Consider the following 26,121-nt stretch of genomic DNA (forward strand, 5'->3'; position numbering starts at 1 on the left):
CCAAGAGCCGTGCTGCTAAGGATCTGGGCTGTGGAGGCAGGGTCCAGGGAAGAAGCTGAGACCACAGCTTCTGTCCCATTGGTGGGATCCACTGCCCCAGCACGCGGGCACAGAGGCCAGAGACCAGGCTGCTCTGGCAGCAAGTATCCTGCCCAGAGCCCAGAGGTCCTGTCCCCTGTAGGGAGGGGGGCTTCTCTACCCTCTTTCCTCTTGACGAGGACCAAAGCCGGCCAAGGGCGGCAGGGAGTGGGCGAGGCCGAGGGAGAGCTCACCTTCTGGGCGCCCGGGAAGGCGTGGCAGGGACATGAAACCCTAGGTCACATGGCCTTCCCATCCAGCCTTAGCGTGCCTACACATCTGCACAGAGAAGGAGAAGAGGTTGAGAGCAGAAAGTAGCAGCACAGCACGCACAACCCCGAACAGCCTTGCGAACAGAGAGAGGGGGAGACAGAGGAGCAGAAGAGAGATGGGTGATGGGCGAGCCAGGGACGGGAGGACGAGGAGCCTGGACAGACAGAGGCAAAGGCGGCAGAGGCCAGGGCACTCCCATCATGCACTTCAAGACAAGCCACTCGGACGCCATGCAGAGCACCTGGCGGGCCCAGGGACCGAAGCTTCATGTCAGGGCGATGTGCTTTCTCTGGGGTCCTGCCTACAAGGGGACACCAGGGAGGGACGTCCCGCCCAAGCTAAGCCTGGCAATGAAGTGTTCAAGTCTTCAACACCTGCAGTGTGAATGGGGCCCTTGCGCCCGATACCCTTGTGTAGTGTGGAACCTTCACAGCTAACTTTTACCTCAGGCCTTCCTAAGGCTCACAGCAGCCCCCCGTCCTCTACCTCCCTTCTGCTCCGGGGTTGCCCTTATGAACAGGCACGTGGAGCGCAGAGAGGTTCTGGGCAGGAGACAGGAGAAAGCATGGGGCTCACAGGGGCTGTGGACTAAAGGGCCTGTGGTGGGAACCCGGCACTGTGCAGCCCACCCGCCTGGTGGCTCACCTGCAGCCCTTCCAGGAGGTCCTGGAGCTCTTGCCCAATTTTTCGGTAGTAAGAGGAAGACGAGGGTAAGGTGAGGCAGGAGAGGAACCAAGCAAGAACAGCTACCTTGGAGCCAGGGCTAACTCTACCCACGAGACCGGGCCATAGGGATGACGGCTGGGTCCAGCATGTGATGTGCTGGGCATAGAGGGGGCAAGGGCCCCGGGTACCTTCTGGGCTCCAGAGAAGGCATGGTAGAAGCTGGACACATAAGTCATGATGGCTTTCTCATCTGGCCGCGCAGTTCCAACAATGTCTGTTGAAAAAAATCTGGAGTTAAAGCCAGCAGGTAAGCATATGACACATCTCCCCTGATGATGCAGAAAATCATAGGCAGCACCGGAAGTCCTCTCCCCAGAACACCCAGCCTAAATCCAACCAGCCTCCAGGAAGGGGAACGAGCGCAAGGAGGCCCCAGGAAGCAGCGGACAAACCAGAACAAGGCCAGGCTACACATCAGCAGGTCCTCGCTCTGCTGCTGGCAAGAGTACGAGGGATGCAGGGGAAAGGGCTGCAGACAGACAACGCAACCATAACAACCAAATGCCACCTGCAGACCCTATTTGCCTTCTGATAAAAACAAACCAACTCTTGGGCTGGGGATGCAGCTCAGTGACAAAGTACTTGCCCAGTACGCACAAAGTCCTGAATTCCATTCCCAACACGAAAAAAAAAAAAAAAAATGGCTGGCACAATGGGGCGCACCTGTAATCCTAGTACTTGGGAGGCTGAGACAGGAGGCTTGTGAGTTTGAGGACAGCCTCAGCAATTTAGTGAGACTCTGAGCAACTTAAAATGACCCCATCTCAAAATGAAAAGGGCTAGAGGCCTAGCTCAGAGGTAGAACGCCCTTGGGTTCAATCTTCAGTACCAACAAATAAACAAACAAATAGGAGATCAACAAGAAACAACAAAACCTAGAAATCTACTTACTAAAAAAAGGAAAAGTTGAAAATCAACTCAAAGACATGTTACAAACAACTATAGAAATCTGATTATAAACTTAGCAGTAGAAAGATCAAGGAACGTGTCAATTTGCTGGATGTGAAAGTCGTTTTATGTTTAAGGTACGTATTCTGAGTAGGTAGCGGTGCAATGATGTAATATATGAGATTTGATTTCATATCTTTCAACAAAGGAAAAAGGGGAAGAAATGTGACAAAATCTTAATCTTTATATCTGGATAATGGATATATGAAAGCTCATATTGTCTGCTTTCATATGCTTTAAAATTTTCTTGATTTTCAAACTTAAAATGCAACTGGTAGCCGGAGACGGTGGCACACACTTATAATCCCAGTACTTGGGAGGCTGAAGCAGGAGGAGGAGCAGTTTCACAGACAGCCTCAGCAACTCAGTGAGGCCCTCCACAACTTGGTGAGATCCTATTTCAAAATAAAAAATAAAAAGACGTGGGGATGTGGCTTGGAGTTCAATCCCCAGTACCACAAAATAAATAAATTAATTTAATAAAGTAAGATTTTTTTAAAAAAGCTACTGATGGTCAGGAGCAGAGGGAAAAGGCCCATCCTGGATCCTGCACAGCCCTTTTCTGGCCCTTCAGTATAAAGCAGGACTATTTCAGAATGGCATCCAAGCAGATGGGCCGAAGGAGGGCCCAGAGGGAAAGCGGTCCTGCTGTCTGGCTTCTCTCAAGGGACAAGAACAGAAGAGGGATAAGAAGGCCCAGGCTGGTCCCAGGCTCCAGGCCCGCAAGACCCATGCTTCCCTTCCCCGCGCTGCCCACCTGGCAGACCCACAAGGGGAATAAAGCTGCTGTAGTGGCCACAGCACCACGCCGTGGTAAGAACCAAGAACCTGTCCCCATCCACCTGTCCTGGGGACACACAGACCGCAGCACAAAACATAAATGCCACACTTATGGGGCCGCTTCCTTCCCTGCCCTGCAAGGGAGCCATTTCCTTTGGCTGGGATCTGCTGATCCCTGGAGGATCACAGCTGGCATCCTCAGGGAGGTGGGAGGAAGGGGCAGGGCTCTCTGGCGCCCTCAAGGCAGGGGAAGGGGTGCACAGCTGGGCTTACAAAGACTGAGAAGGCTCGAAGACAAACACCCACTGGGGCTGCAGCTGGGGCAGGAGAGGATTGGTGCTCTGCAAACTGCGCAACACCCCAGAGCTCGGAGGGTTGGGACAGCAGGCGCTGCAGGGCGCCTCTTGGCCAGGGCACCCCACCCCCCCAGACTGTGGGCAGGAGTCAGACCACCTGCCACCCAGCTCAAGACACAGGTAAGAGCTACCTGCGGGGCACTGACACCAGAACAGCCCAGGAGAGTGGCCCTGCACTCCCTGAGCGAGGCCCCTTTTCCCTGTCTGCCGCAGCTCCTCCAGGCCCCTGGGGGAAAGAGGGAGAGGCCCCGATCCAGAGAGCACTGTTACCTTCAGCGTCCAGCATCTTCGGGATGTCCAGGTACTTCTCTGCCACGTCAAAGGCAGTGTTCAGGTTTGTGAGTGGGTCATCCTGTGGGAGGAGAGGAGGGAGCGATGATAAAGAGGCGGGACAAGTCACAGGAGACCCCAGCTGGGTGGCCACCAAAGTCAGGGGCAGAGGGGACTTCCTGCCGGCCCCTCCCAGACGCCGTGCTCGGAGCACAGGTCTGGGTGGGAAAGCATGGCCTTAGCCCCAGGCATCCCTGGCTGGGGGTAAAACATTCTTTCCCCCTTTAGCTTCAGTCTGTCAGAGAAATGGGGTGAAGAATATTGGCTTGCAACCCACATCGGGGGAGGAAAGAATTTCCAGGAAATGCATTCTGGGAGCAGGATGCCATCCATCCAGGCTTCTGGTTTTAATTCTGCCATCAGCCAGAGGGATTCCATGGGTAAGTGGCCTGGACTCAGTTTCCCCATTCGTAACTCAAGAGTTGAATTAGGAGGTTTTTTTTCTTGTTGTTGTTTTCTAGTACTGGGGATGGAACCCAGGGGCATTCCACCTCTGAGCTACTCCCTCAGCCCTTTTTTTAATTCTTTATTTGAAACAGGGTCTCACTGAGTTGCAGAGGGCCTAAGTAGCTGAAGCTGTCCATGAACTGCGATCCTCCTGTCTCAGCCTCCCGAATGCTGAGATTACAAGCGTGCGCCACCACGCCCAACCAAATCCTCTTTTAAGGTAGTTTGCTCAATGACAAAATGGAGAGCCTGCCTCTACCATGCGTTGCCAGGGCAACCCCAAGCCTTGCTTGGCTGGGTCTCTATGGAACCTGTGCCCTCCAGATGTTAAGGTGAAGAGGAGAGACATGATGCCATTGCTCCTAGATGCTCCCCTTGACAAGAGATTGGAGCAAGTGACATTCCAACTCCAATTCCATCCCAGACTGCCAGCCAGGGTCTGGGGAGGCCCCAAAGGTGGCCTCTCCCAAGATGCTCGTGACCTGTTTCTGGCCCTCAGATGAGCTAAGAGACAGGCAGTGTACAGTCAGCAAGGTCTAGGACGGGCCTCACCAAGTGCCACCGAGAGCCACCATGGGGCTAGAAACAGCCCTCACCTGCCCATCACCCCCCCACCCACCCACGGGAAAGTCACCCAACAGCTTCATGCCAGAAGCACAAAAAAACCAAGCTGCATCAAAGGCAACCCGATCACAGGCAGCCGGCCAGCAGGGCCACACACAGGCCTGGGGCGAGGCGGCAATGTGCTAAATCAGATGAGTAACTTCTCAGCTGCACAGAGCCCAAATCACAGAAGGGAGAAGTGCCACTTGGCAGCCTGCCACTCCGAAGATGCTGCTGCCCCAGCTCTGGTGGTTTTCCTGGTGGGCTGTGAGCTCTGGCCAGTGCACAAGGCCAGCAGCCCTCAGAGCACAGCCCTGTCCTGCCCTCCCCCAGCCTGTCCCCACCTGCTGGTCAGGAGAGCCCAGTACCTTTCGAAGCTTCCCGTAGTCAATCAGCTCAGGCCGGTGTCGGTGGATCAAGGCACAGAAGCCGAGGCCGTCCTTCCAGCTGCCGGAGAGAGAAGGTGGGGTGAGCTGGTGAGTGAGGCCCGCCACACACCAGCCGAGGGCTCCTGGCGGAGCCTCATTTATTCAAAATGAAACCTAACTCTTTGGAGCAATTGTTAGGAGAAGACAGGGTAGAAAGGGATGGTTCTTCCCGACATGATCCCAGGCGCTTGGAGGCTCAAGCTTTGCAGGGAACTGGCAACTAGACATACACCTGCCACATCCTCCCACCCCCCACCATGGTCCACGGGCCTTGTCTGCTGGTCTGGAACCCCGGGGCTGGGATTTCCCAAACATTCCCCTGGTGATCTTCCCAGTAACATAAACATTCACTAGTGGTGTATCCACGGTGGCTGTGTCTAAGACACTGCACGGAGCAGGAGGGGAATTCAAAGGGATAGCAGCTCCCTTTTCCCAGAAAAGCAACTTCTCCCCGCAGCGGCTGTTGCACAGTGGGGGCTGCCCAGCCCTGGGCCCTGAGAGTTCCTGAGAAGCAGCCCTGCTTCTGCAGGAGACCAGCCGGCACCCACCTGATGTGGAAGTTCTGGATGTTGACGTTCTTGTAGGGGGCCGTCTTCCTCTGACACCACAAGAGCAGCCCTTCCTTGGCCGAGGTCTCTGTGTGAAAAGGGACAAGGGGCAGGGTCAAAGAGCTGACCTAAGGGAGGTAGGGCACGGGCTCCTGGAGGCCACGTGACCTGTAGCCTCCAGCCCTGCTGCTGCCAAGGAGGGAAGATGCCCGGCTCTCATGTCTCTTCCTTGACAGAGGATGAAAAGTTGAGAAACAGAAAAACAAAACTGGGAAGAAAGGCAGATACAATATACACCGAAAGCAGCCTTTCAGACCTTCAGAGTTACCTCCCGCATGCCCTTTTAGTCAAAGAAATGGTGGTCATACACATTAAGTCAGCAGGCTCCGTCAGGCAGCCACTTTAAGGAGGCATTCAGTTGGTCTGAGAAATCTAAATGACCAAGACCCTCCAGACAGGATCAGGCCTTCTGCGGAGTGGGAGGGAAGCCAGGCTCTATCGTCACCTAAAAAATAGGGCTTCAGAGCCAGGAGTGGTGTTACACTCTGTAATCCTAGTAACTGGGAGGCTGAGACAAGAGGATTGCAGGTCCGAGGCCAGCCTTAGCAACTTAGTGGGCTCCTCAGCAACACAGACCCTTTTTTAAAATAAAAATGGGGCTAGGGGTATATAGTTCAGAAGTAGAATGCCCCTGGTTCAATTCCCAGTACAAAAAAAAAAAAAAGGGACAATTTAATTGAAGCTAATAAAAAGCCTACTCAAAAGAATAAAAAGTATCCAGAGCCTATTAGAAAAACAGATTTACCACTAACACCTTAAGCCAAACTCAAACCTTCATACTGCTGTATTAAAGTGTCAAACCAAGATCTCCATTGCATCCACACTGTTTTCATTAAGAAGTTTCTTAATGAAAAATTAATTAATTAATTAAGAAGAGAAATGTTTAAGACTTCTATGCCATTAAAACGAGCTTTAAATATTTTAAAAATATCTCCATCTCATCTCTAAATTTTTTCATGTGTATGACACTTCACAAATATTACAAAAATAAATACATGTATATCAAACACAGAGCTCAAAATGTGCTAGAATGTGAAATTAAAAGTTTAAAAGGGCCGGGCTTGGTGGAACACACTTGTAATCCCCGCGCTTGGGAGGCTGAGACAGGGGGATCGCGCAGGTTCGAAGACAGCTTAAGAGACCCTGTTTCAAAAAATATATAAAATGGGTCTGGGAGTGTAGCCTGGAGGTAGAAGGCACCTGGGTTCCATCCCCCAGTACCACCAAAAAAAAAAAAGTTTAAAAGGGTCACTGCCCCAGACCACTGTCGGCCCCTGCAGAACTGTGAAGTGGCCACTAGAGGGTGCTGTGGGAACAAAGTGAAGGTCCAGTTCCCCTTCCCCAGCCCTCCTGGCTCCTCCAGGTGTGACTCACTGCACACCTGGAGGAGCCATCCTTTCCCATCCAAGAGCCAAGCGGGGCCCCAGTACGCTTCCCCTCGGCAGCCTTGTCTTTTCAGAGTGGGAAGCTTCCCGGAGCCAACAGGCCTACGGGCCACTTACTGGTAATTTCTCTATTTGATGGAGGTGCTTACTGCTATCCACTTTCCTCTTAATACTTCTTGTGCTACATCTCACAAATTTTGGCCCCAACACCTATAGGAAGCAGCATCCTAAACTGTTCTTACTTCTGTGTACCAACCAGGAGAGAGGCAGATGCCCGGAGACACTGACACCCACGAGAGGCCCTGGGTCACTGTGGGCGAGGGAGTTCTCCTGGCTGAGCTAGGGGAGGAGAGAGCGTGGAGCAGACAGGATAAGTGAGGCGGGACCCACCTTCCACAGAGATGTCCTGAATGGCAAAGCGAAGGATGATGGTCCAGATCATGCCCAGGGTCATTTTCACGTTCCCATCCACGATTTCTACAGAAAGAAGCAGCTGGACGTGTTAGGACTGTGGCGGCAAGACAATTAACACTCCCAGCACCCCCACGTCACTCTGGCACCACGCTGGGGAGCAAAGCTCACAGAGTGCCTCTTTCCCAAGGAAAGCGAAAACTTTTTTTTTTTTTTTTTTTTTTTTTGGTGGGTCTGGGGACAGAACCCAGAGGAATTTGACCTCCAAGCTACACCCTTGCCCTATTTTTTATTCTTTAATTTGAAACAGGGTCTCACTGAGTTGTGGAGGGCCTCATTAAGTAGCTGAGACTGTCCGCGAACCGCCATCCTCCGATCTCAGCCTCCCAAATGCTGGGATTACAAGCCTGCACCACCACACCCGGCTGAAAGGGAAAATTTTAATTTATTTTTATTTGGTTCTGGGGTTTGGACCCAGGGCCTCTCACATACTAAGCCCACACTCCACTCACTCCTTAACTACACCATAGCCCCTAATATAAGGATATTTTTCCCCCCATACTAAGGGCTAAACCCAGGGCACTCACCTTTGAGCTATACCCCTAGCCCTTTATTTTTTGTTTTGAAGCAGGGTCTCACTAAGTTGCTGAGGCTAGTCTCAAACCTATGACCCTACAGTCTCATCCTTCCAATTACTGGGATTACAGGTGTGACTCACTGCACCTGACCTAAGAGAAGGCTTTTAAAAGTTAATGCAAGGGCCGGGCGTGGTAGCACATGCTTGTAATCCCAGCATTTGGGAGGCTGAGATGGGAGGATTGTGGTTTGCAGACAGCCCCAGCTACTTAGCAAGGCCTTTCACGACTCAGTGAGACCCTGTTTCAAAAAAAAAGACTAAAAAATAGGGTTGGGGGAGTAGTTCAGAGGTACAATGCCCCTGGGTTCTATCCCCAGTATTGCCACACAAAAAAAGTTAATGCAAGGGCCAGTGATTTAGCCCAGTGGGAAAGTACTTAGCACGCACAAAGCCCTGGGTTATATCCCCAGACCGCCACTCTCCCCAGAAACAAGTAGTTCAACCAACACTACGGGTACCAGGAAAGAAGTCTATTTGGGGCACAAGGAAGGAATAAGCTATTCCACTTGGAGACCGTGGTGCGTAGGGAGAGGCCGCAGGGAGGAAGGGCTGTTAAGGGCTGTTTCTACGCCATCACAGATGTTCTGGTCGCTCTGTGAGCTAGACAGTCTCTGGGCAATCACACCTGGAAGGCCAGTACAAGCAAGAGAAAGCCACAAATGTGACATGGTTTCGTAAACTGCCATCTTGAGTGGTCTACTGGCTCAAACAGCCTAATGCCATTAGTTAGGTATTAAAGTAGTTTTGTTGTTGTTGTTGTTGTTGTTGTTGTTTCAGTAATGGAGATGGAAGCCAGGGGCATTCTACCTCTGAGCTACACCCTAACCCTAGTTTTTAGGAGGCTTAGACAAGAGGATCACAGTTTGAAGACAGCCTCAGCTACTTAGTGAGGTCCTTTGCAATTCAGTGAGACCCTATTTCAAAATAAAAAATAGGGCTGGGGGTGTAGCTTAGAGGTAGAATGCCCCTGGGTTCCATCCCCAGTACCACAAAAGAATAAATAAATTAATAAAATAAAAAAATAAAAAGGGATGGGTATAGCTCAGAGGCAGAATGCCCTTGGGTTCAATCACCAATATCATTAATAACAATAATTATTGTTATTATTATTATATATACATATCAGTTCACAAAGCTTTGATAGTTTATTTTAATTATTTTGCATTACTGAGGATTGAACCTAGGGGGCGTTCAACTCCTGAGTTACATCCCCAGCCCTTTTTTTTTATTTTGAAGCAGGGTCTAAGTTAATGGAGGGTCTCGCCAAGTTGCTGAGGCTGGCAGCAAATATGCAGTCCTCCTGTCTCAGCCTCTCTAGGACACACAAGTGTGTAACATCACACCCAGCCAAACTTTGATATTTTAAAAAGTATACTTTAGCCGACTATGGTGGTGCATGCTTATAATCCCAGTACTGGGGAGGCTGCAACCGAACGATCACAGGACAGCCTCAGCAAGTAGTAAGATTCGCATCAACCTAGCAAGACCTTGTTTAAAAAACAAGAGCCGGTCATGGTGGCGCACGCTTGTAATCCAGCATTCGGGAGCCTGAGACAGGAGGATTGCGGTTCACGGACAGCCTCAGCTACTTAGTGAGGCCCTCTGTAACTTGGTGAGACAAAACACAGAAGAAAGAAAAATAGGGCTGGGGTGTAGCTCAGAGGTCAAATGCCCCTGGGTTCCATCCTCAGACCCACAAAAATTTAAATTAATTAATTAAATTAAAATTAAGTAGGGATGGGTGTAATTGAGAGGTACAATCCCCTTGGGTTCCACCCCCAGTACCCAAAAAAAAAGTACACTTTATGTTGGGTGCTGTGGCATAAACCTGTACTCTCAGATACTCAAGAGGCTGAGGCAGGAGGAGCCCAAGTTTAAGGCCAACCTGGGTAATTCAATAAGAGTCTGTCTCAAAATAAAAAGCAAAAAGGGCCCGGGGTACAGCTCAACAGTAGAGCACCCTTAGGTTCAATCTCCCTCTTCACACACAAAAATCCAACTCTCAATGGTTTTATATCTATATCATTTGAAGATAAACTGAGCCAGGCGTGGTGGCGCAGGCTTGTAATGCCCACACTTGGGAGGCTGAGACAGGAGGATCGCACGGGTTCGAAGCCAGCCTCAGCTAATTAGTGAGGCTCTCAGCAACTCAGTGAGACCCTGTTTCCAAAGAAAATATAAAATAGGTCTGGAAGTATAATCCAGAGGTACAAAAGATAAACTGATAAAAGTCTAAGCTTTCAATAGAGACAGAAAAGATCTGACAAGACATCACAAAACAGAAAATATAAATAGATAATTCCTAGGAATGCTCAATCTCACTTGCCATCAAAGAAATAAAATAACATTTTCCCAGCTATTTATTAGCAAAGTTTAAAACAAGCCATAAAAAGGAGATGCACACCTGGATGCTCACGAGTCTAGTCTATCACACTGCAGCTGGATGTGCTAATTGGCTTTTAAAAAAAAGACACTTAGCTGGGTGTGGTGGCACCGATTGTAATCCCAGTACTTGGGAGGCTGAGAAGGAGGACCCAGGTTCAGACAGCCTCAGATAGAGTGAGGCCCTCCACAACTCAGTGAGACCCTATTTCAAAGTGGATAAAAAATAAGGATAGGGGTGTAGCTCAGAGGTAGAAAGCCCCTGGGTTCAGTCCCCAGTACCACAAAAACTACAATAACAACAACAAAAAACTTGCTGGGAACTAAATTGGCAAGAGGAAGCAAGCATCTTAAGCTTTTCAGTTTTTTGACAGTGAAATCCTATCTCTAGGAACCTATACCTGACCAAGAGCCTAAAACGCAGAGTAAGGTTTCTGTCTAAATACACTTGCTCTTTGCCTATTTTCACAGCCCCAAACTGGACACCGGGTGATGGTACCAAGAGCGACCGAGCCAATCCCAGCCCCCTCTACTTAAGAGCCCTGTGGCTTTGCGCAGCCCGGATCGCCTCGGCCCTCCTTCCTGCCAGGCCGGCGGTCCCTCCAACATCTCCAACTGGCTTGTCTCTGACGTCAGCGACACTTCTGACCACCCACTTGACCCCCTCCTCCCTTTACTTTTCCCCTCTGTCAAATGTATGTGCCATTTTTCTCTCTCCCTCCTAGAATATAAGTTCCATGAGGGTCATGATTTCCTGTTTTGCATCATTACTTAAGCCCAGCGCAGTCGCTGGCGCTGAGAAAGCCCTCTCCTACTTAGTGTGATGGTTTGGATTTAGGATGTCCCCCTAGTCCTCATGGAAACAAGGTAGCAACGTTGGAAGCAGGGCTCCTCCGCTAAGGAGGGATCCCTGGGGCTGTGGCCTTGGGGACATCTCTGGTTCTCTCCTCCCCTTGCTCACTCTTCTCTACCCCTGACCTCCGTGCTAGGAGGACCAGAGCCTCCAGCTCTCCCCCTCTCTCTGCTTCCTGCTGCCTTGTCCTGAGCTCCGCACACCCGCCTGACATGGCCTAAGTCTCTAAATCTCCCAAACCTGAGCAAGTAAATCGTCCTTCCTCTAAGCTGTGCGTGGTCAGGCTTATTGAGTAATGAGAGTGCTGACCAGGACAATTCGCACTGTTGAATGAACGAGAGCTGGTGACAGTGGAGTGCGCAGAGGGTGCATGGGGCTGCCGTGGCTATTGTCTGCCTCCCCACCCCCACCCCACCCCCACCCAGCACATGGGGCTCAGTCTCTCCTGGGGCAGGGCCCAGGTGTGGAACGGAGTACAGCTGTGCACAGATTAAAACAGGCATTCAACGCGACATTCATGAGTTTTTAATGACTTGGAAAAATCCTTATAATAAAATTTTATGAAGAACATTTTAAATATAAGGGGAATTTTTTTTTCAGGCTTAGAATAAGTGGTGAGCCGGCAGCTCAGCCTTCTGAGATCTCTTCCTCTTGCCCCCACTCTTGAAAATAAAGCCTCAACCTGCAGACCTGCCCTCCCCAGCCCTCGTGGAGGCAGGCAGCTCCTGTTCTGAGTCTTAATTATTCAGTTCCTCCTTCTCCAGGGCCCCTCAGGGATTTTTGCTCACTGAAATCTCATTCATAGCAAAGAAGCAGTTTCACTCCAGAAAATAAGAGCCACCAGGGATGAGCAGAGAGAGAGCGAGGAAGGTTCAATTAAAAGTCCCTGCACCACCCCGGCCCAGTTCCCGCCTCACTCTGGCCCCACCCTCACAGTGTGAGCCTCCCCAAAGGCTCTCCTACCCAACCCCTGCCCCTCCCAGGCACCTCTGTTTGCAGCAGAGACAGGCAGCTTTAGGTGATGGGTCTGTTTGGAAGGCTGGGCCCAACACAGTTCCAAGGCTACAACCAAGTGCCATAGGGGGGGAAAAATAATCTAGTACTTGGGAGACTGAGACAGGCAGATCTTAGGCTCAAGGCCAGCCTCAACAAGAAAAAATCATGGTGCATGCTTAACAATGTCTATCGTAAAGAACCAGTGGCATGTATCTATCATTCCTGGTCTATAGGAAGCTACAAAGCTGCTCACATCTGGTTTACTGGGAACCTGCCCTTCTCCCAACCCCTTCCCCAAGGACAGAGTCATCTGCCCATGCTAAGAGAACAGAATGAAAGAACTGAGAGAAAAAAAAAAAAAAAAACCATGATGGAAACTAGAATCCCAGGGGCTACTACCTCCCAGGCCAACACTTTGGCTCCTGGACCTACTGCCCCCTCCATGATGCCATATCATGGAGACCACTCCCAGACTCAGCACCTGGGCCATTAAATGTTCCCTGCCCAAAGTTTTTTTTTTTTTGGTGGGGCTAGGGATTGACCCCAGAAGCATTCCACTTCCAAGCTATATACCCACAGCCTGCCCGCCTGCTTCCCTTCCTTTCTTTCTTTTTATTTATTTATTTATTTTTTGCAGTACTAGGGATTGAACCCAGAGGCATTCTACCTCCAAGCTACCTCCTTAGCCCTGTTTTGTACTCTTTACTTTGAAACAGGGCCTCACTAAGTTGCAGAGGGCCTCAAAAGTTGCTGAGGCTGGCTGTAAACCTGTGATGCTCCTGTCTCGGCCTCCCAAGAAGTCACTAGTTTACTGAGAGTCTCACTACATTGCTGAGGCTATCCTCAAGCCTGCAACCTTCCTGTCTCAGCCTCTCAAGTACTAGGATTACAGGCATGGGCTACCATGCCCTATTTTGCCCAAAGATCTTAAAACAAAATGCCTTCTTTGTCACCACTCCCACACTATTAAGCCTCAGCCTTTCACCCAGACCTAGTCTCAACCCCATGAGTCTAGATCTATTCTAACCCCTGCTTGGGGGATGGAAGTACTCTGCCTCCAGCCTCCATTAGGACATCTTCGGGGCCAGGGGCCAGATACCCTTCTTGGAGCAGTGGCTCTATTCTCTAAGGTTCTGCATGTTGTCCAGAGTGGGCCTGCCCACAGGGTCTCATTCCAGGCCTGGTTCAGCCCTTTAGAGTCAGCCAGAGCGCCTCATCCTTGTACCACATGATAATCCTTCAAATCCTGGTGGCCCCCTCTCCCATCCCTACGCACAGCCTCGGCAGCCTGTGACACTTCTCCATCAGGACAGCCAACCATGTCCCCACACGGCCCCAGGAGAGCTCCTTCCAGGGATCTGAGCCACTGTCTTCAACTTCATCCACGACAATGAACCCCATTTTATTAAAAACCAAAACCCACAGGGCGGCTCATCTAATTTCCTGCCCCAGCAGAACAGCCATTCCAGCATGATCCTCCTGCTCAACTTGAAACGGGTGGATCACTTAAAACCAGGAAGCCTGGGCTGAACACATAGGCTCCCCAGCCCAATGAGAAGATAAAGAATATCTTGCTTTAGGCCTGTATTAAGAGAACTGAAAGCCTGGCATGGTGGTACACACCTGGAATCCCAGTGCTTGGGAGGCTGAGGCAGGGGGATCACAGATTCGAGAACAGCCTCGATAATTTAGTGAGAGCCTCAGCAATTTATAGACTCTGTTTCAAAAAAAAAATTAAAGCCAGGTGTGGTGATGCACCCTCATATTCCTAGTACTTAGGAAGTTGAGATGGGAGTACATAGGTTTGGGACCAGCCTCAGCAGCTTAGTAGAATACCTCCCTGAGTTCAATTACCAGTTCCACTGGGGGAGAAAAAAAAAGTCCTGGAGGTGGGCCAGGGAGGGGACTTCTGCAGCACAGGAGAGGCAGTGAGACTGGAGTCCAGACACTACGGCATGACTTAGCTCCTCCCCTGTGATTGGTCCTGGGCCCCCATGGGGATGCAGCGATGGCCTATAGTGCCAGATGTGTTAAGACCTCAGTCAGGAGCCCGCCTGCCTGGGTTTAACCCGGCTCTGCCACAGACAAGCTCTCTGGGTCAGAGCCTGGGCGCAGCTGACTACACCCTTCTTCTCTAGCAACATTTCTGAGCCTCTTTTTCCTTAACTATACAATGTGGCTGGGCCTGCCCATCACACGAGCTGTGTGACTGATGGAGGGAGATGATCCGTGGGACGCACCCTCCTGGCCAGGTACAGGCACTGCCCCTGTACTCCACCTCCCCCTCTGGCCCCTTCTCTTTGACACACTTTGAAAAGAAAAACCTCCTTTCTAGAAATCCAGATTTCTGGCTTCTTTCGAAAAAAATCAGAAAATCCTGCAGTGCTGTACCTGTGCTACTACACAGTAACAACTGGTTAGATGTCAGTGGTGCCTGCCCTGCTGAACAAGACAAGTCCTCTCCAGGTCACCTCAGTCCCCACCCATCCCTGCAGCTCATCCCAGCCCGTCTCACACACATCTCCCTCCCTGCCCCAGTGGGCATCTCAACTGGCACCAGACCACTGAGCGGCTTTTTCTTGGCTTCTCATGTCTGGTTAGCTGGACCAATTTCTGCTAAGTATCTCTTTCTCCCTAATAAAGCTAATTCTCCTTATTAAGTGATAGAGAGTATTTTCCCAATCACAAAGCATTCAGTTATGTGTAAGTGCTCTGATTATTGAGCACCTACTGTGTGCATCACAGCAACAGGAGCCGGGGCCACAGGATGCAGAAGACATGGCCTCTGTCCTCGAGGAGCTAACAGCTACAGGCGTGCTGGCGGCCACACAGCATGGCCGGCCGCCGCCTCAACCATCCACCAAAGGCCGGATAAGGCCAGGGCTGGCAAGCGGCTCCTGTAAAGGGCCTGATAGGAAATATTTTTGCTCTGTTGGCCATACAGTCTCTGTAGCAACTACTGAACTCTGCCACTGTGGCCCAAAAGCGGCCACAGATGATACATAAGCAAGCGGGCATGGCTGAGTGCCAATATTTACAAAGCTGTGTCAGCCAGACCTGCCCCACGCGCTGCAGCCCGCTGGCCTGTCTGAAAGCTCCTCGACTTGCTGAGTCGGCACAAAATCCCTCCATTTCCAGAAGGAAGGGGCTCCACACCTCATCCAGAGAAGAGCCCCGCTCCTGTGAATTCACCAGGACCAGACCACCACCTTCCAAGGACAGGCCACTCTTCGGGATGGGGACACTTTTCTGAAGCCAGGCAGAATGCTCTGGCTTGGCCGGTGAGGATGTAGCCTTGAGCAAGTAATGTGATCTCTGTAAACATGCCTTATCATTGTACAATGGGGATATATAATCTTTATGGGGTCACTGTGAGGATCTCACGGACTGCTGGTTGAAGGGCTTTGACAGAATTTTAGTTCAGTACTAGTGGCTGTGGCTATATCCTGAATGAATGAATGAATGAATGAATGAGGCTGTCATATCCATCTTTAGATCTCTGGCATTATGTAGTTGTTGCCTAATAAATACTTGCTGAGTCCTTGGGTCATATTACTGCAGGAGCCTGGTTAGAATACGTTTTTTTGTTGTTGTTTTGTTTGTTTGGTGGTACTGGGAGTGGAACCTAGAGGCTTTCTACCTCTGGGCTATACTCCCAGACCTATTTTACATTTTTTATTTGGAAACGGGATCTCACTAAGTTGCCGAGAGCCTCACTCAGTAGCTGAGGCTGGCTTCGAACCTGTGCAATCCTCTTGTCTCCGCCTGCCAAGTGAGGGGATTACAAGTGTGCGCCACCACGCCCAGTTAGAATACGTTTTTTTAATACTGGATATTGAACCCAGGGTCATTCTATCTCTGAGCTATGCCCTCAGCCCTTTTGTATTTTCTTATGAAACAGTCTTGCTAATTTGTTGAGGGCCTTGCCAAGTTGCTAAGGCTGGCCTCAAACCTGTTATTCTCCTGTCTCGGCCTACCAAGTACTGGGATTACAAGTCTGCGCCACCAATGCCCAACTAGTTAGACTTTTTGTGTGTGTGTGTGTGTGGTACTGGGGTTCCTGGAAGCCCTTCTACCTCCGGGCTACACTCCCAGACCTATTTTTACATTTTTTGGAAACAGGGTCTCCTAAACCAGCGCGCACAGCTGGCTTCGAACCTGCGCGATCCTCCTGTCTCTGCCTCCCAAGCACGGGGATTACAAGCGTGCGCCACCACGCCTGGCCTAGTTAGACTATTATAACTGCCTCGACCTACCCCGAATCCCACAAAGCCACTACGGTGCACACCCGAGAGTGCCACCTCCTTTCAGTTACTAAGGACATGCTAATAGTGGTTTCAACTGCTTGGGGGAAAATTTTTTTTTCAAAGTGATGGGAAAAGAACCAAGAAGCCATACATACTGCAGGGAAATGCCATTTAAAATGTGGCTTTGGGAATAGCAGTCTCCCGAGACCATGGAGCCTCAGGGGTCCCCCATCATCCTCCCCACAACTGCAGAGTGCTCCCAGGCAGCAAAGCTCAGTGCAGCCTGTGTGTGAGGGGAGAGGGGGGTCTGTGGCATAGGGGGTGGGGAGTTGAGACCGGAAGGCAAGACTGGTCTTACAGGAAGACCCTTAGGGCTGACCAGATGGAGGTTCTGGGAGACCCATTCCCAATCTCCCAAGACAGAAGAGGCCGTGGAAACCAGGGTGCATTGGGACATCAGGACCCCGGCAGATGGCGGGCCTCACTCACCTTCAGCGCCGATGGACACCAGTTTGACCCCTTTGCTGGCTATGAAGTCCAGGGCCTTGTTGACATTGGAGATCTTGTGGACCCGCATCTTGCCCCTCTCTGGCTTGGCCAAGCGCTCGCCTGATTGGGTCAAGAGGGAAGAAAAGGGATGAGATGCACTTCCCTGGAGCCAGGGCTATGCAACACCCTCGACCCAAGGAACTGCAGAACTGAGAAATGTGAGGGCACATGTGCCTCATAAGCTCTGGGAGACCTGGGGTGGTGGCGTCCACCGCGCTCCTGCTCTCCTTCCACCTCTCAGATCAAAACCTGTGCACTTGAGCCGGGCGTGGTGGCGCACGCTTGTAATCCCGGAGCTAGGAAGGCTGAAACAGGAGGATCGCAGAGGTTCGAAGCCAGCCTCAGCTACTTAGTGAGGCTCTCAGCAACTTAGTGAGACTCTGTTTCCAAACAATTATAAAAGAGGGCTGGGGTGTAGCCTGGAGGTAGAAAGCCCCTGGGCTCCATTCCCAGGACCACCAAAAAAATAAAATAAAATAAAATCTGTGCACTTTCTCTCAACTTTTTTTGGTATTGGGGGTTAAACCCAGGGGCATTCTACCTCCAACTATACCTCCAGCTCTTTTTATTTTGTTTGATTTGTTGTGCAAATATAGTTCAGGAAAATTCTATCTCTGAACTATACTTCCAGCCCTTTTTTACTTTTTTGTTTTAAAACAGGGTCTTGCTAAGTTGTGGATGCTGGCCTTGAACCTGCGATCCTCCTGTCTCAGCCTCCCAAGTACTGGGATTATAGGTGTGTACCGCCACACCTGGCTATTTTTTTTTTTTTATTTTTAAACAGGGTCTTGTTGGATTGTTCAGGGTCTAATGCTGAAGCCCTTGTCTTAGCCTCCCAAGTACTGGGATTACACGTGTGCAACACCACACCTGGCTCAACATCTTTTTATTACGTTCCCTAAGATACACAGGCAATAGGGCAGGGTGCTGGGAATATGGGGGTGAGCAAAACAGCTGCCTGCCTTTAGGTAGTTATGTCCAAAAGGAAAGGCGGGCCTTAAAGAAAGAAACACAAATAAATACATCCAGTGGAACAATACCAAGAAGGACCCGTGCTCTCTCAAAGAGGAGAAGGAGGAGGAGGAGGAGGAGGAGAAGGAATGAGCAGGGAAGGCCTGAGTTTTGCAGCCAGGCAAACACTGCAAGGCACAGTGACTGAGGCAGAAGGAACTGCTTGTGCAAAGGGCTGTTTTACCCAGTGAGGGGGGTGTTTGGAAAAAGTCCCCTGGCGTAGGACTCCGTCCCTTGTGAGCACCTCTTATACCGCCTCCCGCCTCCCTGTGATCACCACTCAGTTTCAAGTCAACCCTCCACTCTCCACAACAAAGCTTCTCCTCTGGCTTCTGAACGGGGGAATGGGGTAGAGGAGCTTCTTCACATGCCCCACAAAGAGCACTTCAACCCCGGGACAGATGGTATCCAGGGCCCTCAAAAAAGGATGTGGAAACTGTAAGCCCCACCCGTGGCCTCCTGCTGAGAGGTGACTAACAGGGCGACTGCCCAGCATCGTCCCTTGCCATGGCCTGCTGGGGGAAGGCACCCCAGGGCTCCCTCCCCACAGCCACCCCAAGGAGGCACCCCAGCCCTGAGGTCCTGCCACTCAGGCTGTGCCCACCAGGAGAAACGCCGAAGGCGAGGAGGAGGGTTAAGTGTGGGAGGGTGGGAAAGGCCTCCCAGGCCCAGTACAAAATCACCAGGAGAGCTGGCTGCTCCATGTCTGGCCCGCCCCCAGGTTTCCATGTAGGAGGTCTGGGCTGGGGTCTGCCCGGGACCCTGCATTTTAGCAAGCAGCTCTGCCGGTTCTGGTGCGAGCAATCCAGGGGCCACCCTTTGAGCGCCTGCACAGGCAGCCCCCTTCCTTGTCCTCGTTCCTGCAGCCAAAGCTCAGGAGGGAAGACAACGTGTCACTACGCCAGACAGTCCCAGCCCTGGGAGACACGCACGCTCCACAGAGCCTGCAGGCACCCCAGGGTGCAGGCCAGGCCTGTTCAGTGACATGCTGGGGGTGCACCCTAGCCCAGTTCAGGGCACCTTAATATTTCTGGGGTGTCACCTGCCTGCTATAGATAGTTCGAAGCACCTGGGACACAGAAATGAGACAGTGCTTGCTCCAAGGAGCTCAGTATGGAATGGGAAAGAAAATAAGTGAGCCCGAAAAGATTAGACCACTTGGTAAAAGACAAAATAGAGAACTGTGGGATATCATAAGTGCTAGGGGGAGAGGTCAGGGAAGCCTTCCTGGAGGAAATCCCCAGGCCGAGCCGTGAAATGAAGGGTAATGCCAGGTGGGCTGGCTGGTTTTCAGTTGGGGAGGAGTTAGGAAAGGACAAGCTGGGCGTGGTGGCGCACGCTTGTGATCCCAGCATGCAGGAGAGAGGCTAAGACCAGAAGATCGCGGTTCTCAGACAGCCTCAACTACTTAGTGAGGTCCTCTGCAACTTAGTGAGACCCTGTTTCAAAATCAAGAATTTAAAAAAAAAAAAAAAATAGGGTAGGGGATGTAGCTCAGAGGTCAAATGCCCCTGGGTTCCATTCCCAGATCCACAAAAAAAAAAAAAAAAAAAAAAAAAAAAAAAAGAAGGCAAAACATAACACTCTGGTGGTTCCTTAAAAATGAAACACAGAATTAACATATGATCCAGCAATTCTATTTCTGGGAATCTAACCAAAAGAGTTGAATACAGCCAGGCATAGTGGCACACACTCATAATCCCAACATTGGGAAGCAGACACCAGAAGATTGCAGTTCGTGGACAGTCCCAATTACTTACTGAGGCCCATTGCAACTCAGTGAGAAAGTCGGGTGTGGTGGCGCACGCTTGTAATCTCTGCCCTTGGGAGGCTGAGACAGGAAGATCACACAGGTTCGAAAACAGCCTCAGCTACTGAGTGAGGCTCTCAGCAACTTAGTGAGACTCTGTTTCCAAATAAAATATAAAATTGGTCTGGAGTATAGCCCAGAGGTAGAAAGCCTCTGGGTTCCACCCCCAGTACCACCAAAAAATAAATAAATAAATAAATAAATTACAAAAAAGACTACAATATAGGGCTAGGGGTGTAGCTTGGAGGTCGAATGCCCCTGGGTTGAATGCCTGTATTTCTATGCTCAGTTCCATAGCAGCGGGAGAAAGCTGAGGGGGGGTCTTCACAAAAGCCTAAAGGCAGAAATGACCCAAGGGTTCACCAGCAGATGTATAAACAAAATGTAATACATCCAAGATAATATTATTTAGCCTTAAACAAGAAGGAAATTCTAGCATATCCTACAACCCGAGTGACCCTTAAGGACATGACACTCGGCGTCATAAGCCAGCCACAGGAGGACAAACACAGTGTGACTCCACTTGTCTGAGACTCCTAGAGTAGTGGAATTCAGAGACAGAAAGGAAAACAGCGGTTGCTGGGGGCTGAGGGAAGAAGAGCGGGGAGCTGGTGTTTAATGAGGCCAGGGCTTCCATCTGGGCCATGCAAAGGCTCTGGAGTGGGCGGTGGGGCCAGCTACAAAACAGCATGAATGGACTTAATGCCAATAAAGAGTAACACACTTAAAAATGGCTAAAATGGTAAAGTGTGTGTTGTATATATTTTAACACACAGTGCGCACAAGTTTTATCTGAAAAGAAAGTATAAAAACAAAGAAAGGACAGGAGAAGGAAGAGAGGAAGGAAGAAAAGGAGGGAAAGAAAGAGAAAGCGAGCGTGGGCCCTCGGCGGTGCACTGAGCACACAGTGGCTGCCTGGGGCTGAGCTCTGCTACCTTTTTGGGAAGAGTTTACTGGAAGGGAAGGAGGTGCCAGCTGCTGCAAAGGATGCGGAGAGAGCGATGCTGAGGAATGTGGCCTCGGGCTGTGGACCAGGGAACTGCCTGACCATATTTGGGCTGCAGCTGTGGAACAGGGAGGAACTGCAGAGGGAGAGGAGGGGGCCTGGGGCCTCAGCTGCCACTGGCCAATGTGTCAGCATCTGGCTAAGCATAGATTCTCGGAGGAGGAAACGGACGATGGACTGTGACGGCCAAGTGGGAACGGAGCAAAAGAGGAGCCACCTATCCCAGAGCAGGCTGAGGCCAAGATGAACAGGGCTGGGGAAAGGGGGCACTGAGAGTGCCCCGCATGGCCTTGGACCACTGTGGGGCACCTGGGCAGAGATACCCAATGCTGGGGTTTGGGTGTGGTTTGTTCCCAAGAGCTCAAGTGCCTGGGGGCTTGGCCCCCACTGAGGTCATGTTAAGAGGTGGTGGGACCTTTAAGAGTTGGGCACACGCTGGGGGTGTGCCCTCAGAAGGAATTAGTGTAGTTCTTACAGAGCTCAAGTTAGTTGTCAAAAGCAAGTTACTGTGAGCGCAACCCCTCCACATGCGCCACACGCTCTGGCATCCTGTCTTTGCCACGTGACTTCTCTCCTCTATGATGCCATCTACCTTGATAAGATGGAGCCAAAGGAGCCTTTGCCAGCTGAACTGATTGAACTCAACTTGGACTTTCAGCCTCCAAAACTGAGAGTCAACTAAATCTCTCTTTTTTTTTTTTTTTTTCGGGTCTGGGGATGGAACCTAGAGGCATTTGACCTCTGAGCTACACCCCTGCCCAATTTTTTATTCTTTATTTTGAAACAGGATCTCACTGAGTTGCGGAGGGCCTCTCTAAGTAGCTGAGGCTGTCTACGAACTGTGATCCTCAGGTCTCAGCCTCCCGAATGCTGGGATTATAAGCATGCGCTGCCACACCCAACTAAACCTCTTTTCTTTACAAAATATCTAATCTTATATATATAGTTATAGCAATGGCAGACCAATATGCCCAACTAGATTCAGTATTTAAGAGAGGGCTCACGAGAGAGGAGAGGTCTTGGCTAAGATTAAGGCTCGCTGACATGAAGGATGGGATGGCTGAAGAGGGTGGCTAAGACTGCCCAGTATAGGAACCAAAACGACACTCTCAGGGGCCACTAACCTCTAAGGGGTTGTGAGGAGAGGTATCCACAAGAAAGCTGAGATGTGCACACAAGCGGAGCTGTCCCTCCAGACACCTGCACAACATGGGGACAGTGCAATGGCCTGGGGTTACCTGGACACTGCTGCTAAGCAGCCGTGGAGACACGGCTTGGGGACAGTCCCCAGGGTGACATGCTTAGCCACAGAATCCTGGCAATCAGGAAGAGAAGGAACCTCAGGGACCATCCTTCAAAACCCCTACTTTTGTGATTGAGGATGTGGAAAAGGAAAAGCCAAGTGACCTGTCCACGCCGGTCCCGATGGTCAGTGGCAGAACCAGAATCCAGACCTGGTCTCGTGGTCGGAATCCAGCACATCACCCCCAGCCTGGTTGAAGAGGCCCAGAGCCAGCAAGGACGTGGTCAGAGCCAGCAGCGGGCTGGGCAGCTCACCTGAGATGACCTCTAGCAGCAGCATGAGCTTCAGGCCGTCCCGGAAGTCCTCCTCGATGTTCTCGATCTGCGTCCCCGCCTTCCGGAGGTGGGAGTTGCACCATGCTGTGAACGTCTGGGCAAAGGGAAGACAGCAAGCGGTCAGGCCCCTCCACCACTCAAAGGCCCCCATGACCCCTGTGCCTCACGCCGCTGTGCCAGCTGGTCTGCACAAGGTCCTGGGCAGACTGGGGTTGTCACCCTCGTTAGACAAGACATCTAACAGGGCTAGGGAGAGAGGATACCACTCAGGAGATTCTGCATCATTGTTCTGTCTGGTCTACTTTACCTTACCCACCAAGTAGGACCGTGGCCAAGACACCCTCCAGACCCACAGCCAGGTCAAGTGAAGCAGTTACCCTCTACCGCTCTTCCAGAAATACTGCCCCACCCACCTCTAGAACTGCCACCACAATCCAATTCCTAGAAATTTCCCTCTCATGTAAACTGGCTTCAACCTTCACAGTTTTTAAGTCACAATAACCCAGACGTGACCTATGAAGCCCAACTTCCTCTGGGTGCGAAGGAAAAGGTTTAGTAAGTTTTACTAGAGAGAGACTTCAGAGGCATGGTGTCAGTGTTTTGGGAAGTATCTTAAGTCACAAAAACATGAGCAAAAATTCCATAAAAGAGAAACATAAGATTAAACACAAAAACTATCAACTTTGCAGCTACTTCTCAAATAAGCAGATCACCATCAGGAGGGTCACCAAGCTGTCCTATGCTGATAGCACCACCTGGTGGCTCAAACAAGAAACATGAGCAACAAAAAAACATGAGCTTCAATTTCACCTGTGCATCTAAAACCTGGGCCAGCTGTCACCGCTGATAGCAACCAGCAAGAAGAGCTCTCCTGCTTTTGCCACCCCATTCTTTGCCAATGCCAGACTTTTAAGCACCAAATGACACTCTTAACTACATGGGGGTCAGAAGCCAATTTCAGATCACCCCATGACAGGGCCACTCAGCTTTCTTCCCACTGCCTGCAAGTTCAAAGCTGAACAGTGAGGTGCTTCTTGAAAATGTAAGGTGTATCCTTCCTCCTAGGGAAGGTCTCCAGAGGCATGCCCTCCCTCCACTTCCTCCACGCCCAGGAACTCCAAAGTAAAGTGCCAATCAGTGGATGGGGGAAGGAGAAACACCACACCAGGGGGACTAGGAGAAAAAAAATGGATGCCCAGATTTACAAGCAAAAGTTGAAGAGTCTGTGAACAGGAAGAAGGGGTCCAAAGAGATGGGAGAAGTGGAGAAGGACAGCATTATAACACCCAACTTTGGACCTCACCTTTCAATCAGGTCTCACTAGCAACTTAACAACACAAGGTACTACCTCTCTCCTTGCAAACATACCTGCACGCTGTAGACCAGGCTCTTCCATGACAGAGGGGTGTGCTACCCCAAAACTTTAGGAAAACTGGCACATAGATTGGGATGGATAAAAGCCATCTACTGTTTCCTCAGTCTGAATGTAGCTAGCTACATTCATCTTTCAAGTCCTGCCTGGGTTGGGTGCAAAGCCCACGGCACCCTTCATTACTCCATCACTGCCTGGCCATGTGTCGGCCTCACGCCCCAGACTGGGAGCTCCTGAAGGAAGGAACGCTTGCTCCCCCTGGCCACGGGCTCTGGAGGGTACCTCTGTATCCCAGAGCCTCAGGGCAGAGTCAGGGCTGCAGCAGCAAAGGAACCAGCACAATCCCTGCCCTCGGGCAACACTCAGCTGGGTATAAAAGCTGGGCAGGTGAGAAAATGATGCAGAACTGGAGGGTCCTGGAGACCCACCGCATCTGTGCTGATGCTGGATGATCTGGGCAGGGAGTGGCGGGACAAATGGTGCTCTGGGGGCCATCTGGATATGAGGCCAGCTCAGTGGACAGTCTACATGATGGCAGTATGCCCTGGGTGCCCCTTCTCTAACGCCAACTCTGCAAGCCTGGCAGGGCCCTCAGCCTGTATTTTCATTGTGTGTGTGTGTGTGTGTGCGTGTGTGTGTGTGTACATGAGTAACTACGGATTGAACCCAGGGATGTTCTACCACTGAGCTACACCCACAGCCCTTTTTAATTTTTATCTTGAAGTGGTCTCATTAGGCTATTAAAGCTGTCCTCAAACCTACAATCGTCCTGTCTCAACCTCCAAGTATTGGGATTACAGGTACATGCCACCACACCTGGCTTGTTACCTTTTTTTGTTGGTGTAAAAATAATGAAGGATTTTTAAATCTTTAAGATAAATACAATTTATTATTTTGCAAATTCTCTCCCAGCCATCACCCGTCCAAATGTCACTTGTCCCCAGCATCACAATATATGTCGTTTGCAATGGTTGCTGGGGTGGGGTCCATTGATCACCATCCTGCACCTCCCAATATCTTGTTCTGATCACCTTTCCAGGACCACATCCGCCCTCAGCCAAGGGTTTTCTACCACCCTGAGGGAAAATGTCTGCCCAGGGACTTCAAGGACAGTTTCAGGCCCAATGGGACTAGGTCCTAGTGGGAACTGCCCTGTACTGCCCAGCTGGGGGCTGTGAAATCTCCCTGTTTACTAACCAGGTCCTGAGCGGGTGGGCGGGGAGTGCGAGGAAGGAGGAAGAGGCTGCTTTTGTAAAAAGACATGCTTGTGAAAGAGGAAAGAGCTGTTGAAAGCAGCCAGCTCCAACTCCGCTTCCTGGGGAAGCTGCAGGGCGCACACCTGTGTTTGCTCAGGGCTCCTGGAGAACTGAGCTGAGCACAGCCCCACCCCGCACTCTAGGCCCTGGGCCCCACAGGCTGCGCCAGGAAGGGGGCCTGGGGTGCCTCCTAGATAGGCAAGTTCTCCAGCAAGCAGCACCCCGGGAATTTCAGGCACGGGGAAGAAATGGAGGCAATAACCCGGTGGTTAAGAACCCGCACTTGCAGGGGTCAATTCTCAGGCCCACTATTTACTGGCTATAACCTTCAGATTAACCTCCCTCAACTTCAGTTCCCTCTACAGTAAAATGAAAAGACACCGCCCTTCATAGAAGCCAAGAGGATGAACTGAGGACTATTGATAGAGAGCCTGCATTTAGTGAGTATTTGATAAAAGGTAGAAAGGAAAGAGCACGCTCCCCCAAAACTCCCCCATAGCTGGGCCTAGGAGCTCACTTCTCTGTAAACTCCCTGCCCAGGGCCCACCCTCCAAGATGGCAGCTCCTGTGTCTGAGGACTCTCCCGCAGCTGGTGCTCATGGTTAACAGGAGAGGACTCACAGGGCAAGAGTCCCTGGGACTGAAAGGAAGCCATCACTGAAAAGAGCACACGGATCCAAGTCTCTGGCCTTGGGCCAGTGACCTGGCCTGGCTCTGCCATCAGGAGGATGGGCAGTAACGGCATGAGTCCACTCTACACGCGGGAGAGGAGCCCGGGCTGCCGCGACTCTCAGTAATGCCTGTCACCACTATCACAACAGCTAGAGTCACCATGCTGCACGTTCACACTGTGAACACATCTCAACAACATCGAGCCTTGCTCAACAACGGACACACGGACCAGAGGGAGTGTGTTCACAGCAGACCTCTGAATCCAGCCCCTCCTGCTTCTGTGCCCCAGGACAAGCATTGCAAGTGCAGGCACAGGTGGGTGCTGAACAGCAGGACCAAGGACAAGTTAGTTTTGTGGGTGTTTTTTTTTGGGGGGGTG

General features: G+C 51.0%; 1 protein-coding gene across 18 annotated transcripts in view; it reads right to left on the reverse strand.

The window, feature by feature from the left end:
- ACTN1 (actinin alpha 1) overlaps window positions 1-26,121 on the reverse strand; it is a gene marked incomplete at both ends in the record, with an annotated part of 102,389 nt that overhangs the window by 26,343 nt on the left and 49,925 nt on the right. For all 18 annotated transcript variants that reach the window (XM_080707314.1, XM_080707313.1, XM_080707312.1 and 15 more), the window contains 7 exons: window positions 1,206-1,291; window positions 3,432-3,513; window positions 4,910-4,988; window positions 5,518-5,605; window positions 7,353-7,439; window positions 16,978-17,097; window positions 22,422-22,536. In XM_080707314.1, coding sequence (XP_080563440.1) covers window positions 1,206-1,291; window positions 3,432-3,513; window positions 4,910-4,988; window positions 5,518-5,605; window positions 7,353-7,439; window positions 16,978-17,097; window positions 22,422-22,536 — 657 coding nt within the window. The remainder of the gene's footprint in view (window positions 1-1,205; window positions 1,292-3,431; window positions 3,514-4,909; window positions 4,989-5,517; window positions 5,606-7,352; window positions 7,440-16,977; window positions 17,098-22,421; window positions 22,537-26,121) is intronic.

This window comes from Muscardinus avellanarius, assembly GCF_963383645.1.
Source record: "Muscardinus avellanarius genome assembly, chromosome: 12".
Classification (NCBI taxonomy): domain Eukaryota; kingdom Metazoa; phylum Chordata; class Mammalia; order Rodentia; family Gliridae; genus Muscardinus; species Muscardinus avellanarius.